This window comes from Aphidius gifuensis, linkage group LG4 (assembly GCF_014905175.1).
Source record: "Aphidius gifuensis isolate YNYX2018 linkage group LG4, ASM1490517v1, whole genome shotgun sequence".
Classification (NCBI taxonomy): domain Eukaryota; kingdom Metazoa; phylum Arthropoda; class Insecta; order Hymenoptera; family Braconidae; genus Aphidius; species Aphidius gifuensis.
In genome coordinates, this window is record NC_057791.1 from 19,157,552 (window position 1) to 19,182,019 (window position 24,468).

General features: G+C 24.5%; 8 protein-coding genes across 9 annotated transcripts; 3 read left to right on the forward strand and 5 right to left on the reverse strand.

The window, feature by feature from the left end:
• The first annotated feature begins 1,894 nt into the window (after positions 1-1,894).
• LOC122855466 (nucleolar GTP-binding protein 1) lies at positions 1,895-4,727 on the forward strand. The gene is made up of 3 exons (XM_044156845.1): positions 1,895-2,622; positions 2,710-4,479; positions 4,572-4,727. Exons 1-3 carry the CDS (start codon positions 2,581-2,583, stop codon positions 4,725-4,727), a joined length of 1,968 nt encoding a protein of 655 aa, XP_044012780.1. The 5' UTR covers positions 1,895-2,580.
• A 387-nt stretch (positions 4,728-5,114) lies between these two features.
• LOC122855467 (branched-chain-amino-acid aminotransferase) lies at positions 5,115-7,413 on the reverse strand. Its single transcript, XM_044156846.1, has 6 exons — positions 7,296-7,413; positions 7,009-7,218; positions 6,706-6,936; positions 5,672-5,981; positions 5,417-5,571; positions 5,115-5,343 (listed from the first exon to the last, which is right to left on the reverse strand). Exons 2-6 carry the CDS (start codon positions 7,180-7,182, stop codon positions 5,152-5,154), a joined length of 1,062 nt encoding a protein of 353 aa, XP_044012781.1. The 5' UTR covers positions 7,183-7,218; positions 7,296-7,413; the 3' UTR covers positions 5,115-5,151.
• Positions 7,414-8,517: 1,104 nt separating this feature from the next.
• On the reverse strand, positions 8,518-11,385 carry LOC122855468. The gene is made up of 2 exons (XM_044156847.1): positions 11,044-11,385; positions 8,518-10,973 (listed from the first exon to the last, which is right to left on the reverse strand). Exons 1-2 carry the CDS (start codon positions 11,268-11,270, stop codon positions 9,926-9,928), a joined length of 1,275 nt encoding a protein of 424 aa, XP_044012782.1. The 5' UTR covers positions 11,271-11,385; the 3' UTR covers positions 8,518-9,925.
• A 176-nt stretch (positions 11,386-11,561) lies between these two features.
• Positions 11,562-14,080, forward strand: LOC122855470 (ER degradation-enhancing alpha-mannosidase-like protein 2). The gene is made up of 2 exons (XM_044156851.1): positions 11,562-11,929; positions 12,010-14,080. The coding sequence occupies exon 2, from the start codon at positions 12,023-12,025 to the stop codon at positions 13,940-13,942; it is 1,920 nt and encodes a 639-aa protein (XP_044012786.1). The 5' UTR covers positions 11,562-11,929; positions 12,010-12,022; the 3' UTR covers positions 13,943-14,080.
• Positions 14,081-14,088: 8 nt separating this feature from the next.
• Positions 14,089-18,915, forward strand: LOC122855469 (two pore calcium channel protein 1-like). Of its 2 annotated transcripts, none has more exons than XM_044156848.1 (11): positions 14,089-14,642; positions 15,100-15,335; positions 15,412-15,576; positions 15,655-15,780; positions 15,973-16,280; positions 16,358-16,857; positions 16,930-17,049; positions 17,118-17,457; positions 17,549-17,850; positions 17,933-18,039; positions 18,105-18,915. In XM_044156848.1, exons 1-11 carry the CDS (start codon positions 14,543-14,545, stop codon positions 18,348-18,350), a joined length of 2,550 nt encoding a protein of 849 aa, XP_044012783.1. In that variant the 5' UTR covers positions 14,089-14,542; the 3' UTR covers positions 18,351-18,915. The 2 variants fall into 2 exon arrangements, with proteins under 2 accessions (XP_044012783.1, XP_044012784.1); XM_044156849.1 differs by having other exon boundaries at positions 15,127-15,335.
• On the reverse strand, positions 18,914-20,175 carry LOC122855475 (mevalonate kinase). The gene is made up of 2 exons (XM_044156857.1): positions 19,291-20,175; positions 18,914-19,211 (listed from the first exon to the last, which is right to left on the reverse strand). The coding sequence occupies exons 1-2, from the start codon at positions 20,173-20,175 to the stop codon at positions 18,948-18,950; spliced, it is 1,149 nt and encodes a 382-aa protein (XP_044012792.1). The 3' UTR covers positions 18,914-18,947.
• Positions 20,176-20,251: 76 nt separating this feature from the next.
• LOC122855478 (bolA-like protein 2) lies at positions 20,252-22,784 on the reverse strand. The gene is made up of 3 exons (XM_044156861.1): positions 22,527-22,784; positions 20,431-20,525; positions 20,252-20,366 (listed from the first exon to the last, which is right to left on the reverse strand). The coding sequence occupies exons 1-3, from the start codon at positions 22,587-22,589 to the stop codon at positions 20,252-20,254; spliced, it is 273 nt and encodes a 90-aa protein (XP_044012796.1). The 5' UTR covers positions 22,590-22,784.
• On the reverse strand, positions 20,742-22,373 carry LOC122853660 (probable dolichyl pyrophosphate Man9GlcNAc2 alpha-1,3-glucosyltransferase). Its single transcript, XM_044154078.1, has 2 exons — positions 20,860-22,373; positions 20,742-20,776 (listed from the first exon to the last, which is right to left on the reverse strand). The coding sequence occupies exons 1-2, from the start codon at positions 22,313-22,315 to the stop codon at positions 20,742-20,744; spliced, it is 1,491 nt and encodes a 496-aa protein (XP_044010013.1). The 5' UTR covers positions 22,316-22,373.
• Positions 22,785-24,468: the final 1,684 nt, after the last annotated feature.

Here is a 24,468-nt window from a genome sequence, read left to right on the forward strand (position 1 = left end):
TTTATTTATTTCAAAATAAAACACAATATTTTTCTTTTTACTCCAATATGATTATTCAATTTTTGACAGTTCTTTTTATCATTAAAATTGATTATTTATTAACTTTTAAATTGATATATTAATTTATTAATATTATAAAAATTAATTTTTAAGACCGGTTTTTTTTTCAGCTTCGGCATTGGCCTCGGCATGTGCTCCACGTATGTGCATGTTCAAGTATCCACATTTTTTCTCCACTGTTCACCACAGATGAGATAAAAAAAAATATAATAATAATTTTTATATTTAAAAAATCACACACACATACTAACACTCGTAAACACAAAATAACAATAAAAAAATGTTGAGACTTTCTATTGTTTTTTTCCTCTGATATTAATTAAATTATCCAAATTACGTTGATTTAATTTAAAACACACAAAAGCGTCACTTGTATATAGCTCGTATATAATCCAATTAAGTAATTAAAAAATTGTGTTTGTTAATGTTATTATAACAAATATATTGTTAAACAAATTGTTGTTTTGTTAATGTTTATTGTGATGATGATGATGATGATGATAAAACAGGCTTAGAAACAAATGGCTTGATAAACCGCTTGGAACTAATATGAAAAAATTAGAAAAAAAAACTGGAAAGTGGATAGATGTGTTAGTTGTAAAAAGCCCGGCGGTTATCCAGCAAATGTAAATGAAAATGCTTGGTGTGTCATGCTGTGAAATACATTGAAAGATTCACTCACCCACACGAGAAACAATATTAAATAAAAAAAGAGAAATATAAACTAACACATCTAGGCTTAAAAAAATACACACACTGTATCATAAAAACGCATGGCAATGGAATCCAGTGAGGCATGGAGAAAAAGAGGGAGGAAGCAGGAGAAATAAAGCAGGTGTCTTTAAAACACGTTAAACCAAAAGGTGTGCTCAAATACGTTACTCAAAAAATATCATTAAAGTTTTAATCTCATTTCCTCTTTTAAATAAAACGACAATTTTATTTGCTCATTTTTTTTTTTTTTTTTTAATACTTTAATCATATTTTTCGTTTATGCAACAGCCAACAGGTGCTCAATGACTAGATTTTATTATTATTTTTTTTTTTTTTCATTATTATGACATGAATGAGCTAGGATAATTATTATTAATGAAATATTTTTTTTTAATTGAATAAATAAATGCGTATGTGTGTTGTAAATTTTTTTAAAAAAAGATGACATTATTGGAAAAAACTTTGGGTATAGAAAAAGGCTGGAGTAATGGCGGAGAAATATTTCTACCAGAGTTATATATAAATTTCTCCGTCATTTCTCCAGCCATGGGTCATTTTCGGAAAAAAGTAAAGAAATAGCGGAGAAATATTTCCACCAGGTTGATTGAGACTTTTTTAAATTGATATAATATTTATTCAAGGCTTTTTTTATTTAATTAGAATTTATCGAGTCTATCTGTAATTCTCATGTATGGGCCAACTTAAAAAAATTGTATGTAGATAGTCTGATTGTTGCTATAAAAAAAAAAAAAAAAAACAATTGAGGTAATGGTAGGTATGTGATGCCAGCAATATAACAATTATTTGCATCATTAAAAACTCTTGAAGTTTGTATTCCAAAATCGACTTATTATGGACTGGCCTCTTCGTTCGGACTATTATACTATACAAATGCAACTTCTTTTCATCCGCAGCCTTGGAAGATTGAAAAAAAAATAATAATAATTTATGCTGTAATAAAATAAGAAAGCAATAGAAGATACGATAGAAAATAATCTTATTTTTCATGCAAGTTCTTGCAGCAAGACCTTGTACCACCAGACATTACCAAAATTTTCAGTGATATTCAAGTAAAATATAGTAATATCTAATGATGCAAGGTCTTGCTGCAAAAACTTGCATGAGAAATAAAATTATTTACTACTAAAAATTGCAAATATTATAATTATAAATTTTAAAACAAATTGAGATAATTCGACTTTTAAAACTCATTTGTCCACAGCCAATCAAATTAATACAATTTAATATTTCTTGATATTTGATTGGCTGTGATCATTTGAGGAGTCATTAAAATCTGTTGGCATAAAAGTTTTTTAATCAGTGCATATATTTTCGAAATTATACTTTGCAAGTGATATTGAATATCGATATTACCTGCTTATATCGAATAAAAATATATCGGGATCTCTGATATACCGGCCGTTATCACACCCCTACTCTCTAGCTACCATCCCTTATTTTCTTTACGATCTCTTTAAAAATTTTACATATGACTTTAAGACTGTAACAGGTCTGGACAAGTCCAGCCAGATCCTGCGTATTAAGCTTTATTTTCAGTGAGTAAACACAATTTTATCCACGTGCAACGAAAAAAGGTACTCATGCAGTATCCGAGATATTGTATTATCAATCATATTATAATCATTTGATATAGTAATTAATTTTTTTATTAATTAAATTAATTTCAAGCTCAGTTTTGTTTTCCCTTGAAATTCCATCATCCAAGACACGTGGAAAAACACGTGTAGATAATTATTTTATATAATTATTATAATTACTAAATAAACAAAATTAAAATTATCCACGATGTACAACTTTAAAGGAATAACAGTGGTCTCTTCATCAAAGGTATATATTAATTAAATTTTATTATTAAAAAAAAATATAAAGTTATTTTTATCATTGCCACATGTTTAACAAAATATTAATTTTCAGGACATGATTGATATAACATTATCAAAAACCCAGAGAAAAACACCAACAATTGTTCACCAAAATTACAAAATAACTCGTATACGTGCATTTTATGGAACAAAGGTAAAATATACCCAGCAAACTTTCCATGATCGTTTGTCAAAAATAATTCAAGAATTTCCAAAACTTGATGATGTACATCCTTTTTATGCTGATTTATTGAATGTACTTTATGACAAGGATCATTACAAGCTAGCTCTTGGTCAAATAAATACAGCAAGACATTTGATTGATAATGTTGCTAAAGATTATGTTAGGCTATTAAAATATGGTGATTCATTGTATCGTTGTAAACAGCTGAAAAAAGCAGCACTTGGTCGTATGGCAACAATAATGAAACGCCAGGGATCAAACTTGACTTATTTAGAACAGGTACGTCAACATTTAGCACGTTTACCAAGCATTGATCCATACACACGTACCATAATCATTTGTGGTTTTCCAAATGTTGGTAAAAGTAGTTTTATCAATAAAATAACACGTGCTGATGTTGAAGTACAACCATATGCATTTACAACAAAATCATTGTACGTTGGACATACTGATTATAAATATTTAAGATGGCAAGTTATTGATACACCAGGTATACTTGATCATTCACTTGAAGATCGTAATGTCATTGAAATGCAAGCTGTAACAGCACTTGCACATTTACGTGCTGCTGTATTATATGTTTGTGATGTATCTGAACAATGTGGTCATACTATTGAAGAACAAGTACAATTATTTCAATCAATTAAACCTTTATTTAATGATAAACCATTGATTGTTGTTGTTAATAAAACTGATGTATTAAGTATGAAAGATTTAAGTGATGATAAACGTAAAGCACTTGAAGTTTTGAGAGACAATGGTAAAGTACCAATTATGGAAATGAGTACAGTTGATGATATTGGTGTTATGGAAGTTAAACAAGAAGCATGTGAACGTTTATTGTCATATCGTGTTGATCAAAAAATTAAAACTAAAAAAGTTGATGGTTTATTAAATCGTTTACATGTTGCATTACCAACACCACGTGATGGAAAATCACGTCCAGCATGTGTACCAGATAGTGTACTTGCTGAAAGAAAAATTATTGCTGAAAAACAACAACAAAAACAAGAACAAGATGAAGAAGAAAATAAAACAACAAAAAAACGTAAATTGGAATGTGAAATTGAAGAAAAAGAGGGTGATGATTATGTTCTTGATCTCAAGAAAAATTATGATATTGAAGAAGATGAAAAATATGATAATATACCAGAAATGTGGGAAGGACATAACGTTGCTGATTACATTGATTCAGATATTTTAGAAAAATTAAATGAATTAGAAAAAGAAGAAGACTTGAGAACTGAAAGTGGAATTTATGATTATAAAGTACCACAAGTAACAGATCCAATGAAAGACATACAGAGTCTTGCTAAAGAAATTCGTGAAGCTAGAATAATCATGAAAGAAGATTCACGTATTGTCAAAGCATCAACAAAAACACATATGCCACGTACTGCTGCAGTACAGGTACGTGGAAGATCAGTAACCAAACTAAAGAAAGAAATGAAGAATCTTGGTGTTGATATGGGTGATACTGATAATGCACATTTCACTAAAACACGTGAACGTTCTAGATCAGCATCTGGACCAAGTAAAAAACGTCTTCGTTTTGGATCAGTTGGACGTAGTTTGTCACGTAGTTTAACACGTAGTTCATCTAGACCTCGTAATGAAATGGGCATCAAGGATATTACTGTAATTATATTTTACTTAAATTATTTTTATTTACTAAATTCAATTTTATATTTTTATTAATTTATATCTTGCTTTTTATATTTTAATTACAGATGAAAGACAAGCTTAAAAATATTGCCCACAAAGCTATCTCAAAGAAAGTTGGCAAGAAAGGTCTTAAAGGTGAAGCTGATCGTTTTATTGGTACCAAAATGCCTCGTCATCTTTTTGCTGGCAAGAGAGGTGTTGGAAAAACTGATAGAAGATAATTTTTTTTCAATTTAAATTTTTTTTATTTATACTTAATCATAGTATTTATAAAATAACAAATCAATTGTAAATAATATTTTATATTTTTATTATTCCAGTATGATTTATAAATATAATCAAAATAAAATTTACAAATTTAAATTGTTATTTGTATAAATTATAAATTCAACATGTTAAAAGACTTGACTAATAAAAATAAAATATACAATTAGCTACACTTTATTTATTTTAATAAAAAGAAAAAAAAGAAAAAAAAAATCACAGAATTAATAAAAATAATTTTTCGTTACATAATTTTAAACAATAAAACTAAAATAAATTATATTCCAAATTATTTTAATTATGTACATTGTAACGATGCGTGTGTCGGTTGTAATTTTAAAACAAAAAAAACAGCCATTGAAAAAACAAAATAATTATTATTCAGTCAATTTCCCATGTCCATGGATGATCGGGTATATAACCATACTGTATATTTAATAATGTTTTTAAAAATAATTGATGTACTGGTTTCGATTGTTCAGTTGTTGGTATATGAAGCATTTGTCCCAGATAATCAATATTTGATATTGGACTAATAACACAAGCTGTACCAGCACCAAACATTTCAAGTAACTAAAAAAAAATCATGAAATTAAATTATTAGGTAATTGTTTAAATTTATATTGTTGTAACTTAATTAACTTACTCTGTTTTCACTTAATAGTTGACATATTTCACTCATTGTTATTGTTCTTTCAGTTACTTTAAATTGATTCATTTCATTTGCTAATGATAAAATTGAATTTCTTGTTATTCCTGGTAATATTAATCCATTCAATGATGGTGTTACTAGCTCTTTATCTAATGGAAATTAAATTAAATAATTAAATGATAATCTTGTTGAGTAAATATATCAATCATTTAATTAGTTGATGAATAAACAAAGTTAATAATAATTTACCGCCATTTTCATTAATGAAAAACATAAAAACATTCATTGTTCCAACTTCAGTAACTTGATGATCATCACCGTACAACCATAAAACTTGTTGTAAGCCCATTTCAACAGCTGTATTTTGTACGTGAATTGTTGGTGCATAATTGCTTCCAACTTTACTATTACCACAACCACCAGGCCATGCTCTAGTATAACGTGGATCAGCTAATAATGAAATTCCTTTTTGTGCATTTGAACCATGAAAATATGAACCAACTGGACAAAGTATAACAAATAACATTGCTGAATTTGAAGTTGCAACACCAAGTGTTGGCTAAAATTAACAAAAAAAATTCATATTAATATTTAAACAACTGTAATTTGTAATTAAAAAAAAGCTGATTAATTTTATTTATCAATTAAAGATTAACAAATTAAACTAATTGACATTAACGTGTTGAAAAAAAAAAAGTAATTTCGTAATTTAAAAAATTATATTTTTCATATAGTAATAAAATAAAATAATCTAAAATGATAAAATAAATATATTAATTGAGTAATTATATTTTTTATAAATAAATTAATTAAAAAAAAAATTAATTAATTAATTAAAATTAATAATGAATTAACTAAAATAATTTTAATAATTTGTTTATAAATTATAATTTGATTAAAATAGAAATAAAAAAAATTGTAAAAAAAAAAAAGAGTAATTTATCAGTCAGCCATAGTGTTGAGAAATATTATTATCAGAATAACAGTAATGACCAAGTTGACGTCTATGACATAAGTTAAAAGATTGGCCTCAGTATCATCAAAAGATTAATTAGAAAACATCAGGCATATTGACAGTGGCATTTGATTTTACATACATATTTAAATGATAAATAAAATTTAACATACACACACTTGAAAAGAAATTATTCAAATAATCTTTGTTGTATTCAACCTTTGCTCATGACTGTTTTTTAAATGTTTTGTTTTTTTTTTATTTTATTTTCATTATTGTGAAATATTTTGTTATTATAAGTAAATTAATGTTAAAAAAAAAAACTTACATCAATTCCTATTATTGTTGGTCTTATGTATAGACTTGATGATTCCGAATGTGGTACCCATTCTTGATCAATACTAATTAATCTACTAAAACATTTAATTAATTCATTTGAATTAAATGTTGGTAGTCCCATTCTACGTGCTGACATGTTCATTCTTTCCATATTTAATTCTGGTCTGAATAAACGTATTTTACCATCAACACCACGATATGCTTTCATTCCTTCAAATGCCTTAAATATATAATTTATATTATGAGCTTGTTGTTGTTTTAATTAATGATTTATTTGATAAATTATCAATACCTCAACTGCATAGTGAAGCACTTTTGCTGCTGGATGAAAAACTAAATTTTCAAGTGGTGTTATAACTGGTTGTTGCCATCCACCAAGTGATTCATGATAATAAACTTTAAACATATGATCAGTAAAAAATTTACCAAATACTAAATCATGGACATTTGGCTTTTGTTGTAACATATGAGGTTCAGCTAAATTAACTGAAAGATCTGAATACTAAAAAATAAATATTATATAAATAATTTTGTTTTCTTTTTTATATTTTTTTATTTTTTTTTCTTCAATTAAATTACCTTGAAAAAACGATCATTTTCTGGTTGCGTTAATTCTTTGTCTCTAATATTTAATGACGAATAAAATCTAACATTTTTTTGTAATTTTTCCAAAAAGCCATTTTTGATTAAAATCTAAAAATCATATAAATAAACATTATGTATTATGTTGAATAATGTTTAATAAAATACAAAAATTGCGTCAGTTGTTTGATAATTTTTTTTTTTTTTTTTTTATGTCAACTCATTGATGCGTTTTAATTTCATCAACAAAATAAATATATTCATACACATAACCTGATATTTTTTCAATTAAATTTACCTGTATTTAATCAATTGGAAAATTTTTAATTCAATAAGTAAACTTTCAATGAAATATTCTTTCGAATAGAAGGAATGATATTTTTTCGAAATATTTTTGTTTCGAAATTTTCTATCGATGTATATGAAATAGATTAACCACGTGTAAGTAATTTATAAAAATATATTTAAATTTATTAAACAGCCAGGTTTGACTGGGTTAACTTGAAAAAAATTAAATTCAAAAATTCAAAGCGAATAAACAACACTCTGCACTCGCGTGAATCAACTTGAATATTTAATAGCCAAATATTTTAAAAATTGGTAAATTAAATTATAATTAATATTAAAAAAATATAATTTAAAAAAAAATAAACAAAATACAAAATAATATTTTTCAACATTAAATTTCAAAGAAAATATATAAAATTTATATGGATAAGTAAAACACTTGTGTAAACTTATATTCACGAAATCGTTTGTCGAAATAAAATGAATTTTAATTCAACTACCGGTTTAATATTTTATTTATCAGTTTTAAAAGAGGGTGTGAGTTATGGAGGGAGAATTAAAGATAATGAAAATTACCAAAGAGGGAGAAAAAAAGTGATAAGAATTTTAACATAATTATAAATATTTAAATTAATTATATTATTAGTCTATAAAAATTATATTTCCTCTTTTTTTAATTTACGAAATGAGCAATAAACAATAAACAAATTGACAAATTGAAAAATTAAATTTTTAAAAAATTACATTTGATAAAAGTAAAAGAAAAAAAAAATAAATTAAAATATCTTTACTAATTTGTAAATTAATAATAAACATATGTAAAATTGATAATAATAATTTACAATAATTATAATTATTTTTTATTAATATTATAATAATACAACAAAATACTTACGTCAGCATTTTATATTAAATTTTATTGTGAAACATATTGTTTTTCTTCACTTGTTTAAATATTTTATTATTTATTTATTTTTTTTTTTTTTACATATAATCAATGTATTGTATTTATTATTATTATTTATCTGAAATAATTATTTTTTATTTATTCAATAACTTGAATATTCTATGGATTATTATTGAAATAAATTCTAATAAATTTTTTTATCATCAACGTCATCTGTATACGTCATATTATTTATTTCAAAACTTCATTAATAAGATTTTTATTTATTATCTTCACTGATGAACCATTTTGATGACTGTCGATTCATCAATTTAAAATCATCATCAGTTATTAATATGGTTCAATGAGTTTATGATGAAAATATTTCTAGGATTAAGAAAATTTCTTTGTTTTTTTTTTGTCTCATAGAAAATATTATAATTCATGTCAATTAATATAATTATTGGCCTGAATAATAATATTATAAATAATTGTCAAGATTTTTCTATTATTTCAAAAATTATTATTATTATTTTATATATGTTGTTTTTAATGTTGATGATTCATGACATCACTGATAAGATAACAATTTAAATAAATTAAAATTAATTAAAAAATTGTAAAAATTTTAGTTAATTAAACAATATGTTAATTAATCATTTGACTAAACAAAATTTATCCTCGATGTATTGAAATTTTCGGATAAATATTTAAACAATTGTTATCAAGTTTGATGTAATTTTTTTTTTCTTTATTTTCGAGAAAGAAATCAACGTCATTTTTATGATGATATTTTAATTTTTTTTATTTAACATTATTATCTCTCAACTATGTTTTTTTTAAAACTCCAATGTCAATCTTGAATTAATCAGTTGTCATTATCATTCAAAATATAAACAACATTAAAAAATATTCTAATCACTAAAATGATTTAATGGTTTTTTTTTTTTTTTTCTTTCAATATTATACGCAGTAAGTTTAATTTATTATAAACCTTGATTAAAACAAAAAGTATTTAATCTAAATTTATATAAAAAAAAAGTTTAGAAATTTTTTTTTTTAATTATTATTTTTCATCGTATATTTTATTTCATCATTAGCACATAAACAATATTGTGCATAATAAATATCGTCACACACTATAATAATATCAATAAAACATGTGTTAATATTTTTTTTTTTTTTTGTTATTTACTTTTTTTATACAAACATTACTTAGATAAATAATCATTTACACTATTAATATTATTACTGTTATTACTATTATTAAAATTAATGACTTTTTTAAATAATTTCCATATTTTCCTTTTAAATAATTAATTATAAAGATCATTCACATCACAGCATTTGGAAGGATAGTTTAACAAGTAGAATTAAAGATTTTAATTCACTTGTATCCTTTTTTTTTGCAATTGTTAAAATTTAAAAATCAAAAAAACAATAATAAAATTCATCAGTCATATAAATTTTCCATCATTATACCACCACCACCACCGCCACTCTCTTCATTAATAGTTGTTAAATGTTTTTTTTTATTTTCTTGTATACCAATTTGTATATTATTATCATATTTATGTGAATTTTCATCAATACAATAATTAATATTATTAATTTCACAATTATCATTATTATTAAAATGTTTTTCATATTTATTTGCTGACCAATAGTTTGTTGTTGGTGATAAATCAGATGATGAACTATCAGTACATGAAAAATCAACAAAACTACCATATATTGATGATTGTTCAATTGGATAATTAATTGTTGAATTATCATTTCTAATTTGTGTATTATTATCATCACCATTAAAAAATATTTGTCTATAATAATTACCATCAATATTATTATAATGTGATGTTAATGCAACTTCAGATGGTCTTGATTTAACTCTTATTGGTTTAAACAACCATAATAATATCCATATTGGTAAAAAAAATTTTATAATCATAAATAAAAAATTTATAAAACTATAATAAATTTGTGTGTGTTGATAAATAGCACTACAGCCATTTTCATTGTTACAAAATATAACCATAATACTATCAAATAAAACAGATACAATTGCTGATAGTTGATAGACAAATGTTACAATCCAAATATCACGACTTTTTGAATTAATTATAATATTTTTTCTGTTGTTATTAGTCTTTGTATGATTATGATGTTTATGATAACTATAATGAGTTATATAAAGACTAACAATACTAAATAATTGTACAGCAATTAAATCAGCAATTGATAACATTAACCAGTATGGACGTAAACACTCAATCCATGTACCACTTGTATCAACCATTCCCATTAGTACAACAATTGTACAATAAAGCATAAACAAACATAATATTGGATTAACAACATGTTGCAGTATGTCATCACGATGTCTTGAACGTGTTATTATTGACCAATAATAATGAGCAATCAATGTAAATTGTAGGAGCTTTAAAAAATTTGTTGAAAAATCAAGTTGTGGATAACGAACACCAAAAACAGTACTTGCACCACTAGAAATCAAATCAATTATCAATAGAAATAGTAGCTTGTTTTGTTTTTTTTTTTTTTCGATTAACTTACCATGATAGACATTCAATTATTGATACATAAAATATAACATAATGATGAACTTGTGAATGTTTATTAATATGATATTTAATTATTTTTAATAACAAAAATAAACATGTTATTCCACTTATAATTACAAGTAAACTTATTCGTCCACATGCAATTAAATTAAAATTATCAATACATCCTTTGTTCAATACATCAATTGTATCATTACCATATTTTTGACTTCTTGCCATATTTTTATTTATTATTTATTGAATAATATTTAATTTGCTTATCTAATTATGTATAGAATAATTTATTTAATAATTTTTTCAACGTTGATTTAATCATTTTCTGTGAATAATTTATTGTTTATTAATTTTAATTATTAAAATTTCTTTGTTTGTCAATTTTTTGACAAATATAATTTATTAATAATATTATTAATTTTCATTTAAACTTACTGTTTATTATTATTTATATAATGACTGTGGATTGTTTATTTATTTTTTTTTTTTTCGTTTATTTTTATTATTTTGGAGTAAATAAGTTTGACAGTTTTTAATTGTAAAATTACGCCATGTTGGAATTATGTATATTATTTCTATCTTTATCCAGTTTACACACACACGCGTGCGCAATTTTTTATTATTATTTTGTATTTATTGTTATCAAAAAAAAATAAATAAATAAATAATAAATACAGTGATTGTGTCAAACTATAACCTTAAAATTTTTTTACACGTCACACAATAACACAACACCGTCATCATAAATAATGTAAAAAAAAAAATAAAAATATTCACAGGTGTCTTATCTAAAAACTGTATATCTAATCAATTTATTTTCGAAAAAAAATGGAGCTATGCCAACTATGTTGACAATAATTAACACGTGTAATAATTTTTAAAATGTGAGTAATAAAAATTTCTAAGAAATAAAAATAATAATTAGATAGAAATTAATTTGATTGTATTTATATTTTTAATTTAGATAATTAATAACAATGACAAAGTGGAGCATTATTTTATTATTAACATTAATAATTGGCTGTATTGAGAGTACCCATGACTATCAAATAAAAGATTTAAATAATTTAAAAGAAGAAGTTAGATCAATGTTTAATCATGCATACTCAAGTTATTTGACTTATGCATATCCATATGATGAATTACGTTCATTAAGTTGTGATGGTTTTGATACATGGGGTAGTTTTTCATTGACATTAATTGATGCATTAGATACACTAGCTGTTATTGGTAATTACAGTGAATTTCGTCGTGTTGCTGAAATTGTATCATCAAGAGAAAGCTTTGAAGCAAATATAAATGTATCAGTATTTGAAACAAATATACGTGTTGTTGGTGGATTACTAAGTGCTCATTTATTATCAAAAAAAGCTGGTATTAAATTAGAACCTGGTTGGCCATGTAATGGACCACTTTTACGTCTTGCTGAAGATATGGGTAAACGTCTACTTGCTGCATTTGATACACCAACTGGTATGCCATATGGTACTGTTAATTTAAAATATGGTGTACCAGAAGGTGAAACAAGTATAACATGTACAGCTGGTATTGGTACATTTATACTTGAATTTGGTACATTGTCACGTTTAACTGGTGATCCTCTGTATGAAGAAGTTGCTATAAATGCAATAAAAGCATTAGATTATTATAAATCAAAAATTGGATTAGTTGGTAATCATGTTGATGTACTAACTGGTCATTGGACAGCAACTGATTCTGGTATTGGTGCTGGTGTTGATTCATATTTTGAATATCTTGCAAAGGGTACATTACTATTACAAGATCCATTTTTAGCAAATATATTTCATCGTCATAAAGAGGCCATTGAAAAATATGTTAAACGAGATGATTGGCATTTATGGGTATCAATGACTGAGGGACAAGTTACATTACCAGTATTTCAATCACTTGATGCATATTGGCCAGGTGTATTAAGTTTATTTGGTGATGTTGATAATGCCATGAAATCATTACATAATTATCATCGTGTATGGAAACAATTTGGTTTTACACCAGAATTTTATAATATTGCACAGGGTGAAGTTGGAACAAATCGTGAAGGCTATCCACTGAGACCAGAACTTATTGAATCAGTTATGTATTTATATAGAGCAACAAAAGATCCATATTTAATTAAAGTTGGTGTTGATATATTAAAAAGTATACAATATAGTGCTAAAACAATATGTGGTTATGCAACAATAAATGATGTTAGAGATCATCGTAAATCAGATAGAATGGAATCATTTTTTCTTGCTGAAACAACAAAATATCTTTATTTATTATTTGATACTGATAATTTTATTCATAATAATGGACAAAAAGGTGATATTATTAATACACAATGGGGACAATGTGTTGTTAATGCTGGTGGTTATATTTTTAATACTGAAGCACATCCAATTGATCCTGGTGCATTGAGTTGTTGTCAAATAAATCCAAGTTTATTTAATGATAATTATCAAAATATTATTAACAATAAACAACAACAATCGAATGAAGAATTTAACATTCAAAAATTAAATAAATTATCAGAATTTAAAGAAAAAATACGTGAAAGTAATAATGATGCTATTAATAATAATGAAGCAAACCAAAGTCAAGTTGATGATTTAAATGATATTACTAATGAAAATTCATCTGTTAATAATAATGATGATGATAAACATGATAATAAAAATGAAAATATAATAAAAGAAGCAAAATTAATACAACAAAATACAACAAATAATAATACAAATGAAAAAAAAATATTTATACCACAAATATTACTTGAAAAAATACGTAAACAAAATTTATATCCAATTAATAAAACAATTAATTTGGATTATCAATTTTTATCATGTCAATCACAGTCATTTTTACAACGTATATCAATTGTTGGTGAATTTTTTTAGAACAAATTAATTATTGTACAAATGAAAAATAAATTATTTTTAAAATATATTCATGTACAAAGTGTATATTTATAATTTTTAATTAATATTGTTGATAATGAAGACAACTGTTTAATAAATAACGTCATCATAAATAAATTATTATTTTTTTTTAATATACTTAAATTAAAAAAAAGCAATATACAATTTTCTGCGCAGCCTCGAATTGAACTGTCTCTCCCACCTACCCACCCACTTACCCACCTTCCCTACCAAGTGTATTTTATATTATGGATAAATAACAAAAGTAAAATATATACACTTTATAATAAAAATTTATTACAGGACATAGGATTGACTGACAATAATGTTATTAAGATAAAATAGAAAAATTAAAAAAAATCTTGTATAAAAAATAGCTTAAAATTTGATTTTAAAAATTGTTTATTAAAGCTTTAAAATTAAATTACATAAAATTATGTGTAATATAATTAAATATATTTTTTTCAAGTGATAAAAAGTGATTAGTTTATTATTGATAACGGTAGTTTGTTTAGTGTGTTTTGGCTGCTGTCAAGCAGCTGATTTAAAATAACAAATAAAATCGAAATTAATTGTCAAATGATTTCGAACAACGATGAGCCAAATGTCAACAACTATCAACGTTTCGATATTAATATTAGACAAAATTTTGATGATGATAGATATGGTGCAAGCTCCAGTGAGTATTTTAATAAACAAAAAAAAATTTAAGAATTAATTAGCTTGAATTAATAATAAATTAAAATTATGAAATAAATATTTTTTGGTATTATTGTTAGTTTACTTTTTTCTTTTTTTATTTCTTTGTGTAAATAACTAGTGTTAAGTCACATATACCTGTTAATACCCACCCACACAAAAAATTTACATTATGCAATATCCAGAGTTGATCCAATGCAATCTCAATGTCAACTTTCAAACTTGTGCTAATGATAAAATGCTAATTTAAAAATGATAAATAAGATGTTATGCCTGGATGATTGTCAGCAAACTATTAAAACATTTCAATTAATTTTAATTAGTTATTATAATTTATATTATCGTTTTTCAATTTGCTTATTCTTATTTTTTGCTTGCTTGTTTTGCTTGGTATTTTTTTTTTGGTTTTTTTTTTTTTTTCGATATTTATTTTTTAGACTATGGAACAATTTTGTCATCTTCAGACACACGTTTGAGAATGACACAAAGAGATGATACAACAACTGGTCAAGATACAGCATCATCACCTGGTGAATTTTATCAACATCAGTCAAGAAGTTTTGATGGTGATGAACTCACAGAAAATTCAATCTTTGCAAGACAATCATCAGGGATGGTTGATGCTGAAATGTACTGGGAGATGAATTATCATGAGGCAGCAATATTCTTAGAAGTAATTTAAAATAAAAAATAACAATACTATATTAATTTACATTTATAAAAAAATTAAATTATTAATTTACTTCTAGGAAGGAAGAAATAATGAAAAATTTGATTCACATCCAAGACATCCAGAGGATTTACCAGCTTATTTATTAGTTCATAACAGTTGGTATTATGGTCTTGATCTATTGACATCATTAATTTTACTCGTATTAGCATTTGTTGAAGAACCAGCTGTGGCACTTTTTCAAGTAATTAATATAAAAAATTAAACTAATCCTCAACAGTTGTTATGAAAAATAATAATACATATATTTTTTTAAATTTAGTTTCCAGTTTGGGCACATGGATCAATTGAATTACTGGCATTAATAACAATCGGTGTTGAATTATCATTAAAATTACGATGGATTGGATGGGGAACAATACTAAAACACAAACGAACAATGTTAAAGGTAAATAAATTATATTTGAAAAAATATTTCCATAATTAAAAGATGAAATTTTTCATATTAAAAATATGCTTTAAGAAAAAAATTAACAATGATTAATTAAATATCCCCAGACATTAATTAATAATCTAAATGATATTACAATCAATGTTGATTAATATAAAAAAAAAAAGATTAATTATTTTTATATTTTAGTGCATTACCCTCGCTATCATGTTTCTCGAAGCAATCATTGTAGTAATACGACAATCATCACATTTTCGTGTAACAAGAGCACTTCGTCCAATATTTCTTGTTGATACAAAATACTGTGGTGGTGTTAGACGTTTTATACGTCAAATATTACAAACATTACCACCAATTATTGATATGCTTGGATTATTATTATTTTTTATTGTAACATATATGATACTTGGTTATTTTATGTTCTCTGAAACAAATAGAAATTTCGAAACACTTCAAGATTCATTTGTCAGTTTATTTGTACTTTTAACAACAGCAAAGTAAGTTTAAATAATTTTTTTTTTTCTCTGTTAAATTATCAATAAGAATAAATAGTTAATTTAATTTTTATTTTTAGTTTTCCTGATGTTATGATGCCATCATATTCACGTAGTAAATGGTACGGAATATATTTTGTAACTTATTTATGTACAATGTTGTACGTTATGATGAATTTAATGTTGGCTGTTGTTAATGAAACATTTACATCAGCTGAACGTGATAAATTTAAAAAACTATTTTTACATAAACGTAAAGCATGTCAGCATGCATTCAAGTTACTTGTATCAAAACAAAATCCAAATAAAATGAGATTTCGTCAATTTGAAGGATTAATGCGTTATTATGCACCAAATAAAAGTACACTTGATGTTATATTGATGTTTGTACATATGAATAATTCAGGAAGTGGTTCATTGAGTGGTGAAGAATTTTTATCTGTTTATGAAAGTACAACATTACAATGGGAACAACAATATACTGGTGTACCATGGTATCATGCTGCTTGGCAACCATTACAAATGTTATGTACTGGTGCTCATAAATTTATTGAATGGCCATATTTTGAATCAATTGTTTGTAAGTTTATACTGATAAATTAATCAACATCTTAAATATATTTTTTTAAATATTATTCAATTGTTTTTTTAGATGCAACAATTATTGGAAATGGAATTGGAATGGTAGTACGTTTATTTCAACCATCAGATAATCAAATTGAAGCTGCACAAAAATTTGCAGCAAGCTGGGATACAATACTATTTGGTGGATGTAAGTTTTTTAAATTTATTATTGCAAATAACAATTATTAAATATATTTTGCTTTTTCTTTTTTCAAGTGTTTGTTACAGAGGCAATCGTTAAAGTGCTGGGTCTCGGTATGAGAAGATATTTAAGTTCTGGATGGAATTTATTTGATCTTGGTGCATCAATAATGACACTAGTTGCAGCATGTGGTTTAACATTATTTTCACGTGCAACATTTTTTGTAATATTTCGTCCATTACGTATGTTACGTTTATTTAAAATGAAAAAACGTTATCGTGATGTTTTTGGTACACTTGTTATAATATCACCATTAATGTGTTCAACAGCAATTGTCATGTTAATACTATATTATTTTTTTGCAATTATTGGAATGGAAATGTTTGCTGGTTATGACATGAGAAATTGTTGTATGTAAGTAATCTTAAATTCGCTTTTGCCCCTCCACTAATAAATTAATAATAATAATAATTTAAATAATTATAATATTGTTTTTTTGTTTTAGAAATACAACAGTTGAAGATTTTTATAAATATTCTGGTAATGGAAGTACAGCACTTGGTTATTATTATTTAAATACATTTGATAATTTAGTTGCAAGTTGTATGACATTATTTGAATTAACTGTTGTTAATAATTGGTTTATACTTATGAATGCATATGCATTTAAAGTTGGTCTTTATACACGTCTTTATTTTATGATATTTTATTTGATAACAATGATTGTATTGACAATTGTTGTATCAAGTTTTTTGGAAGCATTTAGATTTAGAATTCAATATAAACGTTCAACATCAAAACGTGATGGTAAATTTTTCTATTAATTTATATGAATATTTTTTTTACTATTAATAAGATCAATTAATTGTTTTGTCAATTGTTTTTATAGAGGAAAAAATGCTACATGAAGAAGTTGAATTAAGATGGGATGATTTACAAACAATTGTTCAAGATTTTCAGCTGTTGGAACACTTGAGATTATCAGTTCCAATTAATGTAAGCAACAAATCATTATAAAATAATTAATTTAATTGAAATAAATGTGTTTTAATAATTTTTAGAATACTGCAACGTATATTGGATCTCGACCAAGAACACGAGAAGTATTACAACGTCGTATGTATACAAATGAAATAAATGAATGGCTTAATGAAGCTAGACTTGAAGAAAAAGACAATGGATCTGGTATAATAAGTAGCTTTGATGAAATTGGAGTTGATGATAATGAAATTGATCCTGAACAAGTTATTATAACACGTGGTGGTATATCAAATTATCAAAATGGCATTACGACAAGTCCAATGTGATAAATAAAATTATTCAACATTCTACAATATTTAATTTTTAAATTTTATATAAAATTTTTTGATTATTTATTACTTAGAATTTAATGAAAAAATATCTACGTAATATTTATATACATAGTAAATTTTTTTAGTTAATTTTTACCAAAGAGAAAAAAATAAAAAATATCAGAGTATTGAAAATAATGCAGCTAGTAGTTATTTACAGCTATTTATTATTTTTTGATAATAATAAAATTAAATTTTTGTGTTAATTTAATTAGTCTGTAATTAATTTTAATTAATTTAAAATCATCAAAACAAGCACCATAAAATCATTTTTTTAAAAATAAATAAAAAAAACATTTTTCATCAAATCATTACCATTAAAATTATTATTTATTAAAAGTAGACATAATAATTTATAAAAAAAAAAAAAAAAAAATTATCATTTTTTGTACAAAAATGAAAGAAAATAATAATAAATTTGTTCATGTTTTTACTCACATTAATTACCATACTGTAGTTTATTGTAAACAAAAATAAAAAATAAAAATAAACGTGATGTTAAGAGAAAAAAAAAAAAAAAGAGAGAACCAATTTATTAATAATAAAAAATAATTAAGTATCATGAATTTGAACACCAGCACCACCAAGACGTGTTAAAGTAACAAGATAACCATTAGCAATAAGTTTTTTAGTGATACTTGTTATTGTTTCAGTCGTTGTATTTGGATGAAGTAATACATAAGCATAGCCACCACCACCAGCACCAGTAAGTTTTGCAGCAAGACCATAATTTGTTGCTTCAGCACAAATACGATCCAATGATGGATGTGATACTTGACAAGTTGCTAGTAAACCTTGATTAACATTCATAAGAATCTAAAGCAAAAAAAAAAAATGATAATAATTAAAATATATATAAATATAATAATGATAATTTAAGATAAAAATCATTTACCATTAATTGTTTATAAGCTTCATCAAGTGAATCAGTTGGCTGATCTGGTAAATTACGTATTTCTTTGATAACAACAAGTGCCTCTTTAGCAACACTATCAATTGATTCAAGTATTGGTGTTATAATACCAGGATATTTTAATTTAAGTCTAGCAATATTTTCAACAAGTGCTCTTGTACTTCTTTGTACTCTTGTATCAACAAGTAATACTCTCATACCTTTTGCAGCAATTATTGGCTCTAATTTCTCGCCTTTTTTAAATTCAATAATTGATCCATATGTACAAATTGAATTATCAATACCTGATGGTGTACCATGCATTATTTTTTCACAATTTAATGCATACATTGATATTTTATCAAGTTCATGTATATTTAAATTTAACTTTTCTTGTTTTTGTAATTTTGATAAATTTAAAAAACATGTTGCAATACATACTGCAAATGATGCTGAACTACCAAGACCAGAACTAACAGCTAATGCTGTTTCAATAACAATTTGAAATGGTTTTATTATAATATTTTCTGTTTTACATATTCCAATGTATAAATAAAAAAATGCTTCAAGTGCTAATTTTTGTTGTAAATTATTATGTTCAATTTTAGCAACAAATGTTTCTATATAACGATGATAATTTTCATGATCATCATATGATGGACATTTATCATTGTAAAAATATTGATAAACTTGAGGTAATGATATATTTACGAGTAAACGAATTTTTGGCATTGACAAAACAATTAGCTCTGAGTTGTCAGGTAAATCTTTGTAATCAAGTATTGTTCGTAAGTCGAGTGATGCAGCAACTGCTGTTTTACCATAAACAACTGCATGTTCACCATATAAAATTATTTTTCCTGGTGCTGATACACGAAATTCAATCATTTTAACTATTTATTGCTTTTAATGGTAATTTTAGTATTAAAAATAAAATGGAACTATATTTTTTTATTGTTTAATTTTAACTAGATGTGTTTATTGGACTTTGTGATTTTTCCCACTGTTCTGGTGTAAGTGTTTTTTGTGAAAATGCGTGAATTTCTTTGAGCTCTTCTTTTAATATCTCATGAACAAGTCTAAAAGATACAAATAGATATCAAGTAAGTTGTTGTAAATTTTTAAATCTATTTATTTATTTACCTGTGACGCAAAACAAGAGGTTTTCCAGCAAATTTATCAGACACAATTAATACAAAGAATTTAGCACCACATCCATCAGATTGATCTTCAACCATCTATTTTAAATAATTTAATAATAACAAAAAATAATAAAGAATATTCTACTGAATTTAAAAAAAAAAAACAAATTAAATAACGAGAAAAAATAGTTTTTTTTACAATTGAAATTTATAAATTTATTTAAATATATTCATTAGTTTACAAGTTCAAGAATAATGCAATTGAGATTTTTTTTTTTAGATAATATTTATAGATTTTCAGGTTGACAAAGGTCAGCATATATTATCTTGACAATATTTATTATTTTCTTTATTTTCAAGTTGTTTATCATTCAAAGTTTTTTAAATTTCATAATTTTTTTGTTAATTAATTTTTGACTATCAAAAACACCCAGTTGTTTACAATTAAAATATAAAAAAAATAAACAAAAATGTATACAAGAATATACAGAAATTAATAATGGAAATAAATCTGGATATTTTTTAGGTGGTTTTAAAGTAACACTTGAAATTGTAAGAATAATCATTGTCAATATTGAAGCATGAAAATTACAAATAATTGAAATAAATTTAACATTAAATAATGTATTTTTCCAAATGGTACAAATTGACAAAAAATAAAATACCATTAATGAACAATAGGCAATAAATAATTGATCTTTAATTAACAATGGAAGCATACTAAATACCGAAACAATTAAAAACCAAAAACAAGCTAATGGATCATTATGAAAATATAACAAAACAGGTATGGCAACAAGTAGAATTGATTTTTCATGTACTTGAAATGAAAATAAATAAAAACTCAATGATACATTAATCAAAGAAAGAATTAAATTATCTTTGTTTGGTTTTAAAAAAATATTTAAACATGATGGTAAACTAGTAATGACTGTTGCAGCAAGACAAATCTTAGCCAATTGCATATGATCAAATAAATTTTTAAGTTTTACAACAACATTAATTGCACACCAAATATTAGCAACTTTATCTTCAAACACACCTCTACCAAATGGAAATAATCTTATCAATACATCAATACACGAAGGCCATTTATAAATAAAAGGTGACCAAATTAAAGCAAATGTTGCTAAAACAGTTAAACCAACACTTGACAATATTTTTAAACTATTAAATAAATTTTTTTGTTTTTTACAAATACCAAGAATATAAAAAAATATTGGAAGAGCATGATAAAGTTCCATTTGTTTATAATTTAATGCAAAAACAAAAAATAATGAACCAATTGAATAGCAATTATTTGCAATAAATTTAACAGATAATATAAATAAACCAAGTGACACACAGTTATACTGAAAGTGTCCATAATCAATGATAATTATTCCTGGATAAATAAGAAATGTCAACAATAAACTGTTGAATTTTGATAAATTAAATATTGAGTTATCATCATTGCTATTGTTAGTTGATGAATATTTTAATTTATCAATGAAAAATAATAAAACAGCTGGTAAATAAATTATTAAATCAGAAAATAAAACAGTTAATCTCATGAAATTTTTATGATTATCTGATTCAATTCCACGTGATTTTGTTAATTCAATGTAGCTGTTATCAATGAGTCCAGCAATTTTACCAATAATTAAACTGTGATAAGCTGTTAATGGTGGATAATCAAGTCCCCAATATTGAAGATCATTATTTGTACTATTTTTGTACCAATTATCCAGTGGTAAATTAATTGTTATTTCTTGCCAGTGACGTTGGGCCTCATAATCACCATACATTGGCGGTTTTCCATATCCAGAATAAGGATGATAACTTATCGACCAGCGTAATAGTAATGCAATTCCAATGCAAATACTAATTATCCTTAATTCACTCATCTTCTTTTATTTATATTTTTAATTATTTATATAATTTTGTTTTTTTATTTTTACATTAATTTTACTGGAATATATAAATTTATTCTTGCTTCAAAAATTTAATTATCATTTTTTTAAATATTATTAATATTATATTTCTCGTTAATTAATTATTGTTTTTTTTCTTTTTTTTAATTATTATTTTTAATATCTATTTATGAATTTTACTTACAACATGAGAAGCTGGCAATTCCTTAATCAATTTCTCTTTGATGTATGACGCGGAATATGGCATACTTGATATTTTTTTTTAACTCTTTCTTTTTTTGTTTTTTTTTTTTTTTTAATATTTATTACTGTTTTATTTATTGTTATTATTATTATAACTTATCTACTTTTTGCAGATTGATAATTTTGTATGATGTTGTAAGCAGTTGTAAATATGAGGACGTGTAATATATAATATATATTCGAGTTTATAACCTCACTTTTTGTGTGTTGATGACATGGAGGTGTATAAGGAGGGTAATCTCTCGAATTTCACTGAAGCTTCAGAATTGCCGGTGATGACGCAGGAGGTTATTCAAAGTCACATGTTGTTTGTTATGTTTTTAAGTTTGTTAGTATTATTATGTAAATTATGTTAATTCAACTTGTAATACTTATTTATTTAAAAAAAAATTAAAGCATTTTTGAAATTAAAATAAACACCAGGACAAGCAGTGTCTCAAGAAATTAATGTTGTTACCATATAGTAATTTCTTTAATTATCACTTTAGCTTCATCTTTTTAGTTACTGTCATTTGTATTTTTATGATAATGTTTACTTTAATGTTAAATAAATTTTTAGAAAAATAATAGATTTGTATTTGTATGGTGATGAAACATGCTGAGGATGTTGTGTAATTTATATCACAATTTTTTAATGATAATATAAATAAATAATAATATCATTGTTTTACGATTAAAGAATGCAATATTTTATTTAGATGCGCTAGTGTATTCATCAATAGTTAAAAACAATAAAACGTGTTTATAGTAGTACAAAATTCAACCATTTGATCCAATGCCACCAGTTGCTGATATGATTATTAAAAGATTTACAAATTTTTTTGTTAAATTAACAAACAAAAATTTGACAAACGACTAAAGTCTACAAATTACAAACGAATTACCAACTTTTTTACTGTGTATAAATGGAATATTTCCTCTTTGTAATCCACTTCGTATAAATCATCTGGAGCTGTATTACTTGTTGTAACAATATGTTAATGATTGCAATAAGTACACAATCAAATAATTCAGTAAATAATGTTTCAATATCGTTGCATCAGCAACATCATCAAAACATATATTAGCCATGATTTTTCAATAATCATATCAGCAACTAGTGGTATTGGATCAAATGGTCAAAGTTTTGTACTACTATAAACACGTTTTATTGTTAACTTGATGAATTTTACTATGTACATCTAGCATAAATAAATAAAATGTACACGTTCTTTTTCTCAATCTGTAAACAATGATATTTATTAATTATTTATTTATATTATCATTAAAATAATTGTGATATAAATTATCTTACAACAATCCTAAAAGATCCATCAGCATGTTTTTCTATCACCATACAAATACAATCTGTATTATTTATTCTAAATTATTTATTTAACATTAAAGTAAAACATTATCATAAAAAATACAAATGAAAATAGTAGCTAAAAAGATGAAGCCTTAATTGATGTGATTATAAAGAAATTACCTATATGGTAAGCAACATTAATTCCTTAGCTTTATCTTTTTCTTAGACACTGCTTGTCCTTGGTGTTTATTTTATTAAAATAAATTGCTTTAATTTTATTTGTTAAATAAATAATGTATTATGTAGTTGTATTATTTTTTTACATAATGAAGGAATACTCTAACTGAGCTACAAAAAATATAAACAAAAACAACATGTGACTTTGGATCTTCTCGCTACTAGCGTCATCACCGGCAGAAAAACGTACTGACTTGCTCCATTCCGTGAGCTTCAACAGCTCCCTATGCCAATACACAGTGTGACGTCACAGATTACCCTCCTTGTTAAACTCCATGGTTGATGATGTTGTTGATGACTTGTGCGCATGACGGAATCTTTAAATAATTTTTTTTTTTGTTTTTACGTATGTTAAGGG